Raw genomic sequence first — 11,120 nt, 5'->3', positions numbered from 1 at the left:
CTGGTTAAACCCAGGATGGATCGTAGGCAGGCCAGCCTAAATGTTTCTAACCGGCGAAGATGTTCCATTAGGGGGGGGTCCACGTTTCGCATGCGTAGAGAAGGGAGGGAATGACCGTGGCCGAGAAGACCTGAAGCTTAGTGCGGAGCGACAGACCAGGTAGCTTCCACACAGCAGCGTTACGTAACCGATGAAAAGATATTGCCGCTCGACTGATTCGGAGTGAGACCTCTGCTGTTAAACTGGAGCCGGTCATAAGCACACTGCCCAGGTATGGGAAACTCTCCACTCTCTCCACAACTGCCCCATCACCGATTGGGAGTTGTGGCGGTGGAGTGTCCGATGGTGTTGTAGTGAACATCGCCACTGGGGAGACAAAGGCGGCCGGGCGTGGTGTCGGCCACCCACCCCCTCTGTGTGTGCTACAGTGCCGGTAGCCTTCATAGGCAGTGCTGTTGCTCGCTAACAGCACTTGCCCCTACAGTCTGTTACAGGCTACACGGGGGACCTTTGTCTTTTTGTACGCGCGTGTGTGTACACGTGTGTGTGTGTACGTGTGTGTGTGTGCGTGTGTGTGTGTACACGTGCGTGGGGAGCGATAGTGTAGCGGTTAGCGCTACGCTGCGCTATGAACCTGGCGACCCGGGTTCGATTCCCGCTCACGGCCAACACCAGTGACGATTATCTGAACCGGTCCCGGGCCTCCCCTAGGTCGACTCAGCCTCAAATGAGTACCTGGTGCGGTGTGTAAACATTGCCACTAGGGAGAGACAAAGGCGGTCGGGCGTGGTGCTGGCCACCCACCACCTCGTGTACCGTTCCGGCCTTCATAGGTGCTCGCTAACAGCACTTGCCCCTACAGTCTGTTAAGGCTATATGGGGGATCTTTGTTTGTGTGCGTGTGTGTACACACGTGTGTGTGAACGCGCGTGTGTGTACACACGTGTGTGTGTGTGCGTGCGTGTACGTGCGTGCGTGTACGCGTGCGTGTGTGTACGTGTGTGTACGTGTGTGCGTGTGTGTGTGCGTGTGTGTGTACGTGTGTGTACGTGTGTGGGTATGCGCGTGTGTGTGTGCGTGCGTGCGTGTGTGTGTGCGCGTGTGTGTGTGTGTACGTGTACGTGTGTGTGTGTATGCGTGTGTGTGTGTGTACGTGTGTGTGTACGTGTGTGTGTGTACGTGTGTGTGTGTATGCGTGTGTGTGTGTAGGTTCTACGGGGTCCTGGTGTCGAACCTGTCCCTGACTCGCTACAAGGAGGTCTACGCAGCCTCCGCAGAGGTGCTGGGGCTTGCTCTGGAGCAACTCGCTCAATCGGACCCGGTATGCCGCCTCTGAGTGTGCCTGTGTGTGTGTGTACGTGTACATGTGTGTACGTGTGTACGTGTGTGTACGTGTGTACGTGTGTGTAGGTGTGTGTGTACATGTGTGTGTGTACGTGTGTGTACATGTGTGTGTGTGTGTGTACGTGTGTGTGTGTGTACGTGTGTGTGTGTGTACGTGTGTGTGTGTGTACGTGTGTGTGTGTGTACGTGTGTGTGTGTGTACGTGTGTGTGTGTGTACGTGTGTACATGTGTGTACGTGTGTGTACGTGTGTGTGTACGTGTGTGTGTGTGTACGTTTGTCTGTGTGTGTGTGTGTACATGTCTGTGTGTACGTGTGTGTACGTGTGTGTGTGTACGTGTGTGTGTGTGTGTAGGTGTGTGTGTACATGTGTGTGTGTACGTGTGTGTACATGTGTGTGTGTGTGTGTACGTGTGTGTGTGTACATGTGTGTACGTGTGTGTATGTGTGTGTGTACATGTGTGTGTGTACGTGTGTGTACGTGTGTGTGTGTGTGTGTACGTGTGTGTGTGTACATGTGTGTACGTGTGTGTACTTGTGTTTGTATGTATGTATGTGTCTCTGTGTACGTGTGTGTACGTGTGTGTGTGTACGTGTGTGTGTGTACGTGTGTGTGTACGTGTGTGTGTGTACGTTTGTCTGTGTGTGTACGTATGTGTACGTGTGTGTGTATGTGTGTACATGTCTGTGTGTACGTGTGTGTACGTGTGTGTACGTGTGTGTGTGTGTACGTGTCTGTGTGTACGTGTGTCTGTGTGTGTACATGTCTGTGTGTACGTGTGTCTGTGTGTGTACATGTCTGTATGTAAGTGTGTCTGTGTGTATGTATGTGTCTCTGTGTACGTGTGTGTACGTGTGTGTGTGTGTACGTTTGTCTGTGTGTGTGTACGTTTGTCTGTGTGTACGTGACCTCCTGCCAGCGGGCGTTCGACACTCCACGTGGCCTCAAGGTGCACATGGCCTGGCACAAGCGTCGTGGTGACGTCACCGCCACTTAGTGGCGAATGGCGGTTGTTGTTGTTGTTGTCTGTGTGTGTGTCTGTGTGTGTGTGTATGTGTGTATCTGTGTGTGTGTGTATGTGTGTATGTGTGTGTATATGTGTGTGTCTGCGTGTATGTGTGTGTAATCTGTGTGTGTGTGTATGTGTGTGTATCTGTGTGTGTGTATGCGTGTGTATCTGTGTGTGTCTGTATGTGTGTATATGTGTGTGTGTGTGTCTGTGTGTGTCTGTGTGTATATGTGTGTATGTGTATCTGTGTGTGTGTGTATGTGTGTGTGTCTGCGTGTATCTCCAGGAGGGTGAGAAGGAACTTGCCGACCTGGCCACCGTGCGGCTGGAATCGCTTCAGCGCAGCGATCCGGCAAAGTTCGTGGTGTGCCTGGAGCTCATCGCACGTTCGCACCCACCCTTCGCCGACCGGTGAGAACTCGGCGGAGATGTTAACTACCTCGCCCGGTACGCAGGAGGTCGGGGGTTCCATCCCGACCCTGACGATGCCTGCTGCTGCTGCTGTAGATGTGGAGTCTGTGTCTCTCTCTCTCTCTCATCATCATCACGGTGGCTATGAGATGTTGACCACCTCGCCCGGTACGCAGGAGGTCGGGGGTTCCATCCCGACCCTGACGATGCCTGCTGCTGCTGCTGTATATGTGGAGTCTGCGTCTCTCTCTCATCATCATCATCACGGTGGCTAGGAGATGTTGACTACCTCGCCCGGTACGCAGGAGGTCGGGGGTTCGATCCCGACCCTGACGATGCCTGCTGCTGCTGCTGTAGATTTGGAGTCTGTGTCTCTCTCTCTCTCTCATCATCATCATCACGGTGGCTATGAGATGTTGACTACCTCGCCTGGTACGCAGGAGGTCGTGGGTTCCAGCCCGACCCTGACGATGCCTGCTGCTGCATATTTGGAATCTGCGTCTCTCTCTCTCTCATCATCATCACGGTGGCTAGGAGATGTTGATTACCTCGCCAGGTACGCAGGAGGTCTATGTGGAGTCTGTGTCTCTCTCTCATCATCATCATCACGGTGGCTAGGAGCTGTTGACTACCTCGCCTGGTATACAGGAGGTCTATGTGGAGTCTGTGTCTCTCCCTCATCATCATCATCACGGTGGCTAGGAGATGTTGACCACCTCGCCTGGTCTACAGGAGGTCTATGTGGAGTCTGTGTCTCTCTCTCATCATCATCATCATCATCACGGTGGCTAGGAGATGTTGACCACCTCGCCTGGTCTACAGGAGGTCTATGTGGAGTCTGTGTCTCTCTCTCATCATCATCATCACGGTGGCTATGAGATGTTGACTACCTCGCCTGGTCTACAGGAGGTCTATGTGGAGTCTGTGTCTCTCTCTCTCATCATCATCACGGTGGCTATGAGATGTTGACTACCTCGCCCGGTACGCAGGAGGTCGTGGGTTCCATCCCGACCCTGACGATGCCTGCTGCTGCTGTAGATTTGGAGTCTGTGTCTCTCTCTCATCATCATCATCATCACGGTGGCTATGAGATGTTGACCACCTCGCCTGGTACGCAGGAGGTCGGGGGTTCCATCCCGACCCTGACGATGCCTGCTGCTGCATATTTGGAATCTGCGTCTCTCTCTCTCTCATCATCATCACGGTGGCTGTGAGATGTTGACTACCTCGCCTGGTCTACAGGAGGTCTATGTGGAGTCTGCGTCTCTCTCTCATCATCATCATCTTCACGGTGGCTAGGAGATGTTGACTACCTCGCCTGGTCTACAGGAGGTCTATGTGGAGTCTGTGTCTCATCATCATCACGGTGGCTAGGAGATGTTGACTACCTCGCCTGGTATACAGGAGGTCTATGTGGAGTCTGTGTGTCTCTCATCATCACGGTGGCTATGAGATGTTGACTACTTCGCCTGGTCTACAGGAGGTCTATGTGGAGTCTGCGTGTTTCTCTCATCATCATCATCATCACGGTGGCTAGGAGATGTTGACTACCTCGCCTGGTCTACAGGAGGTCTATGTGGAGTCTGTGTCTCTCCCTCATCATCATCATCACGGTGGCTAGGAGATGTTGACCACCTCGCCTGGTCTACAGGAGGTCTATGTGGAGTCTGTGTCTCATCATCATCACGGTGGCTATGAGATGTTGACTACCTCGCCTGGTCTACAGGAGGTCTATGTGGAGTCTGCGTCTCTCTCATCATCATCATCACGGTGGCTAGGAGATGTTGACTACCTCGCCTGGTCTACAGGAGGTCTATGTGGAGTTTGCGTGTTTCTCTCTAATCATCATCATCATCATCACGGTGGCTAGGAGATGTTGACTACCTCGCCTGGTCTACAGGAGGTCTATGTGGAGTCTGTGTCTCATCATCATCACGGTGGCTAGGAGATGTTGACCACCTCGCCTGGTCTACAGGAGGTCTATGTGGAGTCTGTGTCTCATCATCATCACGGTGGCTATGAGATGTTGACTACCTCGCCTGGTCTACAGGAGGTCTATGTGGAGTCTGCGTCTCTCTCTCATCATCATCATCACGGTGGCTAGGAGATGTTGACTACCTCGCCTGGTCTACAGGAGGTCTATGTGGAGTCTGTGTCTCATCATCATCACGGTGGCTAGGAGATGTTGACCACCTCGCCTGGTCTACAGGAGGTCTATGTGGAGTCTCCGTCTCGCTCTCATCATCATCATCATCATCATCACGCTGGCTATGAGATGTTGACCACCTCGCCCGGTACGCGGGACGTCGTGGCTTCGACCTCTACCCCGGCGCCGCCTGAACGCACTGGCGCGCCAATGGCCGGGCGTAGGCCTGGAAACCCGCAGGCCGTCGTGGTGGCGAGCCCCGGCGACTCGCGCGGCGTTTGACCGGCGGTGCCGCCGTGCCGCCGTGCCGGGCCAGGTTCGTAGCGGGCGCGCTGAGCCTGGTGCCACGGCTACACGGAGCTCTGAAGACCATGTGCCTACGAGTGGTGGCAGCGCGAGCCTCCACCGTCCCCGGCCTCTACACCGAGCTGCAGGCCGTGGGCTTCCTGCAGATCCTCGCGAGCCGGTGAGCCGGCAAGCGGCGGCGGCGGCGGCGGCGGCAGCAGCCACGGCAGCAGCAGCAGCAGCAGCAACAACCACCATCATCACCACAGCAACAACAACTGGAACAGCAAACACAACAACAACAACAACCACAGCAACCACAGCCACCACCACAGCAACCACAGCAACCACCACAACAACCACAGCAACCACAACAATAACAACCACAGCAACCACCACAGCAACCACAACCACAACAACAACAACCACAGCAACCACCACCACCACAACAACCACAGCAACCACAACCACCACAACAACCACAACCACAACAATAACAACCACAGCAACCACCACAACAACCACAGCAACCACAACCACAACAACAACAACCACAGCAACCACCACCACAACAACCACAGCAACCACAACCACCACAACAACCACAGCAACAACAACAACAACCACAGCAACCACCACCACCACAACAACCACAGCAACCACAACAACAACAACCACAGCAACCACCACCACCACAACAACCACAGCAACCACAACCACCACAACAACCACAACAACAACCACAGCAACCACCACCACAACAACCACAACAACAACAACCACAGCAACCACCACCACCACAACAACCATAGCAACCACCACCACCACCACAACAACCACAGCAACCACCACCACCACAACAACCACAACAACCACAGCAACCACAACAACCACAGCAACCACAACAACAACCACAGCAACCACCACCACAACAACAACGACAGCAACTACAACAACAACCACAGCAACCACCACCACCACAACAATAACTGGAACAGCAACCACAACAACCACCACCACAACCACCACCACCACAACAACTACCACAACCACCACAACAACCACCACCACAACAACCACAACCACCACCACAACAACCACAGCAACCACAATAACCCCAGAGACACACGCTAACCCTACCCCCATGACCCCCCCGTGACCCCCCCGCCCCTTGACCCCCGCGTGACCCCCGGCAGGGATGACGAGTGCCAGGCCGTGTGCTTGGGCCTGCTGGAGGAGGCCTTGCCTGGGCTGGGCCCTGAGGAGGTCAGCGGCGTCCTGGAGGCCCTGGGGCCTCTCGGCTCGCACCCCTCCACCGCCTGCCGCCTGCAACTCTACCTCGTCATGATGAGGGTCTATGACTCGTACAGGTACATCGTCATCATCGTCACAGACTCTACCTCGTCATGATGAGGGTCTATGACTCGTACAGGTACATCGTCATCATCGTCACAGACTCTACCTCGTCATGATGAGGGTCTATGACTCGTACAGGTACATCGTCATCATCGTCACAGACTCTACCTCGTCATGATGAGGGTCTATGACTCGTACAGGTACATCGTCATCATCGTCATCATCGTCATCATCGTCACAGACTCTACCTCGTCATGATGAGGGTCTATGACTCGTACAGGTACATCGTCATCATCGTCACAGACTCTACCTCGTCATGATGAGGGTCTATGACTCGTACAGGTACATCGTCATCATCGTCACAGACTCTACCTCGTCATGATGAGGGTCTATGACTCGTACAGGTACGTCGTCATTGTCATCGTCACAGACTCTACCTCGTCATGATGAGGGTCTATGACTCGTACAGGTACATCGTCATCATCGTCATCATCGTCATCATCGTCACAGACTCTACCTCGTCATGATGAGGGTCTACGACTCGTACAGGTACATCATCATCGTCATCATCATCATCGTCATCATCGTCACAGACTCTACCTCGTCATGATGAGGGTCTATGACTCCTACAGGTACATCGTCATCATCGTCACAGACTCTACCTCGTCATGATGAGGGTCTACGACTCGTACAGGTACATCGTCATCGTCACAGACTCTACCTCGTCATGATGAGGGTCTATGACTCGTACAGGTACATCGTAATCATCGTCACAGACTCTACCTCGTCATGATGAGGGTCTATGACTCGTACAGGTACATCGTCATCATCATCGTCACAGACTCTACCTCGTCATGATGAGGGTCTATGACTCCTACAGGTACATCGTCATCATCGTCACAGACTCTACCTCGTCATGATGAGGGTCTATGACTCGTACAGGTACATCGTCATCATCGTCACAGACTCTACCTCGTCATGATGAGGGTCTATGACTCGTACAGGTACATCGTAATCATCGTCACAGACTCTACCTCGTCATGATGAGGGTCTATGACTCGTACAGGTACATCGTCATCATCGTCACAGACTCTACCTCGTCATGATGAGGGTCTATGACTCGTACAGGTACATCGTCATCATCGTCATCATCGTCACAGACTCTACCTCGTCATGATGAGGGTCTATGACTCGTACAGGTACATCGTCATCATCGTCATTGTCATCGTCACAGACTCTACCTCGTCATGATGAGGGTCTATGACTCGTACAGGTACATCGTCATCATCGTCACAGACTCTACCTCGTCATGATGAGGGTCTATGACTCGTACAGGTACATCGTCATCATCGTCACAGACTCTACCTCGTCATGATGAGGGTCTATGACTCCTACAGGTACATCGTCATCATCGTCACAGACTCTACCTCGTCATGATGAGGGTCTACGACTCCTACAGGTACATCGTCATCATCGTCACAGACTCTACCTCGTCATGATGAGGGTCTATGACTCGTACAGGTACATCGTCATCGTCATCGTCACAGACTCTACCTCGTCATGATGAGGGTCTATGACTCGTACAGGTACATCGTCATCATCATCGTCATCGTCGTCATCATCGTCACAGACTCTACCTCGTCATGATGAGGGTCTATGACTCGTACAGGTACATCGTCATCATCGTCACAGACTCTACCTCGTCATGATGAGGGTCTATGACTCGTACAGGTACATCGTCATCATCGTCACAGACTCTACCTCGTCATGATGAGGGTCTATGACTCGTACAGGTACATCGTCATCATCTTCACAGACTCTACCTCGTCATGATGAGGGTCTATGACTCGTACAGGTACATCGTCATCATCGTCACAGACTCTACCTCGTCATGATGAGGGTCTATGACTCGTACAGGTACATCGTCATCATCGTCATCATCGTCACAGACTCTACCTCGTCATGATGAGGGTCTATGACTCGTACAGGTACATCGTCATTGTCATCGTCACAGACTCTACCTCGTCATGATGAGGGTCTATGACTCGTACAGGTACATCGTCATCGTCGTGGTCATCATCATCGTCACTCGCCACCCGTGGGCGCTTAGTCATAGTCTTGGTCGTCTTTGTCTTAGTCTTTCTTAGTCGTCTTAGTCTTAGTAATCTTAGTAGTCTTAGTCTTAGTAGTCTTAGTAGTCTTAGTCTTAGTAGTCTTAGTCTTAGTAGTCTTAGTAGTCTTAGTAGTCTCAGTCTTAGTAGTCTTAGTAGTCTTAGTAGTCTTAGTAGTTTTAGTAGTCTCAGTCTTAGTAGTCTTAGTCTTAGTAGTCTTAGTAGTCTTAGTAGTCTCAGTCTTAGTAGTCTCTGTCTTAGTAGTCTTAGTAGTCTCAGTCTTAGTAGTCTCTGTCTTAGTAGTCTTAGTAGTCTTAGTAGTCTCAGTCTTAGTAGTATTAGTAGTCTTAGTAGTCTTAGTAGTCTCAGTCTTAGCAGTCTTAGTAGTCTTAGTAGTCTTAGTCTTAGTAGTCTTAGTAGTCTTAGTAGTCTTAGTAGTCTTAGTAGTCTTAGTAGTCTTAGTAGTCTTAGTCTTAGTAGTCTTAGTCTTAGTAGTCTTAGTCTTAGTAGTCTTAGTCTTAGTAGTCTTAGTAGTCTTAGTCTTAGTAGTCTTAGTAGTCTTAGTCTTAGTAGTCTTAGTCTTAGTAGTCTTAGTAGACTTAGTAGTCTTAGTAGTCTTAGTCTTAGTAGTCTCAGTAGTCTTAGTAGTCTTAGTCTTAGTAGTCTTAGTAGTATTAGTAGTCTTAGTCTTAGTAGTCTCAGTAGTCTTAGTCTTAGTAGTCTCAGTAGTCTTAGTAGTCTTAGTCTTAGTAGTCTTAGTCTTAGTAGTCTTAGTAGTCTTAGTCTTAGTAGACTTAGTAGTCTTAGTAGTCTTAGTCTTAGTAGTCTTAGTAGTCTTAGTAGTCTTAGTCTTAGTAGTCTTAGTCTTAGTAGTCTTAGTCTTAGTAGTCTTAGTAGTCTAAGTCTTCGTCTTTGTCTTAGTAGTCTTAGTAGTCTTAGTAGTCTTAGTCTTAGTAGTCTTAGTAGTCTTTGTCTTAGTAGTCTTAGTAGTCTTAGACTTAGTAGTCTTAGTAGTCTTAGTCTTTGTCTTAGTAGTCTTAGTAGTCTTAGTAGTCTTAGTAGTCTTAGTCTTAGTAGTCTTAGTAGTCTTAGTCTTAGTAGTCTTAGTAGTCTTAGTCTTAGTAGTCTTAGTAGTCTTTGTCTTAGTAGTCTTAGTAGTCTTAGTCTTAGTAGTCTTAGTAGTCTTAGTCTTAGTAGTCTTAGTCTTAGTAGTCTTTGTAGTCTTAGTAGTCTTAGTCTTAGTAGTCTTAGTAGTCTTAGTAGTCTTAGTCTTAGTAGTCTTAGTAGTCTTAGTCTTAGTAGTCTTAGTCTTAGTAGTCTTAGTAGTCTTAGTCTTAGTAGTCTTAGTAGTCTTAGTAGTCTTATTAGTCTTAGTAGTCTTAGTCTTAGTAGTCTTAGTCTTAGTAGTCTTAGTCTTAGTAGTCTTAGTAGTCTTTGTCTTAGTAGTCTTAGTAGTCTTAGTCTTAGTAGTCTTCGTAGTCTTAGTAGTCTTAGTCTTAGTAGTCTTAGTCTTAGTAGTCTTAGTCTTAGTAGTCTTAGTCTTAGTAGTCTTAGTAGTCTTAGTCTTAGTAGTCTTAGCCTTAGTAGTCTTAGTAGTCTCAGTCTTAGTAGTCTTAGTCTTAGTAGTCTTAGTCTTAGTAGTCTTAGTCTTAGTAGTCTTAGTCTTAGTAGTCTTAGTAGTCTTAGTCTTTGTCTTAGTAGTCTTAGTAGTCTTAGTCTTAATAGTCTTAGTAGTCTTAGTAGTCTTTGTCTTAGTAGTCTTAGTAGTCTTAGTCTTAGTAGTCTTAGTAGTCTTAGTCTTAGTAGTCTTAGTCTTAGTAGTCTTAGTCTTAGTAGTCTTAGTCTTAGTAGTCTCAGTCTTAGTAGTCTATGTCTTAGTAGTCTTAGTAGTCTTAGTCTTAGTAGTCTTAGTAGTCTCAGTCTTAGTAGTCTTAGTCTTAGTAGTCGTAGTCTTAGTAGTCTTAGTAGTCTCAGTCTTAGTAGTCTCTGTCTTAGTAGTCTTAGTAGTCTCAGTCTTAGTAGTCTCTGTCTTAGTAGTCTTAGTAGTCTCAGTCTTAGTAGTCTTAGTAGTCTTAGTAGTCTCAGTCTTAGCAGTCTTAGTAGTCTTAGTAGTCTTAGTCTTAGTAGTCTTAGTCTTAGTAGTCTTAGTAGTCTTAGTCTTAGTAGTCTTAGTAGTCTTAGTAGTCTTAGTAGTCTTAGTAGTCTTAGTAGTCTTAGTCTTAGTAGTCTTAGTCTTAGTAGTCTTAGTAGTCTTAGTCTTAGTAGTCTTAGTAGACTTAGTAGTCTTAGTAGTCTTAGTCTTAGTAGTCTCAGTAGTCTTAGTAGTCTTAGTCTTAGTAGTCTTAGTAGTATTAGTAGTCTTAGTCTTAGTAGTCTTAGTCTTAGTAGTCTCAGTAGTCTTAGTAGTCTCAGTAGTCTTAGTCTTAGTAGTCTTAGTCTTAGTAGTCTTAGTCTTAGT

The 11,120-nt window shown here is 48.9% G+C and overlaps 1 protein-coding gene and 1 long non-coding RNA gene across 2 annotated transcripts in view; one reads left to right on the top strand and one right to left on the bottom strand.

The window, feature by feature from the left end:
- Positions 1-11,120, bottom strand: part of LOC142908072 (uncharacterized) — a 151,811-nt gene that overhangs the window by 64,694 nt on the left and 75,997 nt on the right. The gene's annotated exons all lie outside the window — the stretch shown is intronic.
- LOC142908070 (DNA-dependent protein kinase catalytic subunit-like) overlaps positions 1-11,120 on the top strand; it is a 32,645-nt gene that overhangs the window by 12,856 nt on the left and 8,669 nt on the right. Inside the window, exons 7-10 of the mRNA XM_076058242.1 lie at positions 1,210-1,321; positions 2,640-2,764; positions 5,227-5,376; positions 6,392-6,565. Of these exons, the coding sequence (XP_075914357.1) occupies positions 1,210-1,321; positions 2,640-2,764; positions 5,227-5,376; positions 6,392-6,565 (561 nt within the window). The remainder of the gene's footprint in view (positions 1-1,209; positions 1,322-2,639; positions 2,765-5,226; positions 5,377-6,391; positions 6,566-11,120) is intronic.

Source organism: Petromyzon marinus, assembly GCF_048934315.1.
Source record: "Petromyzon marinus isolate PM22_M1 ecotype Great Lakes invasive population chromosome 69 unlocalized genomic scaffold, UKy_Petmar_22M1.pri1.0 chr69_unloc.1, whole genome shotgun sequence".
NCBI classification, from domain to species: domain Eukaryota; kingdom Metazoa; phylum Chordata; class Hyperoartia; order Petromyzontiformes; family Petromyzontidae; genus Petromyzon; species Petromyzon marinus.
This window is presented reverse-complemented; position numbering and strand designations above follow the sequence as displayed.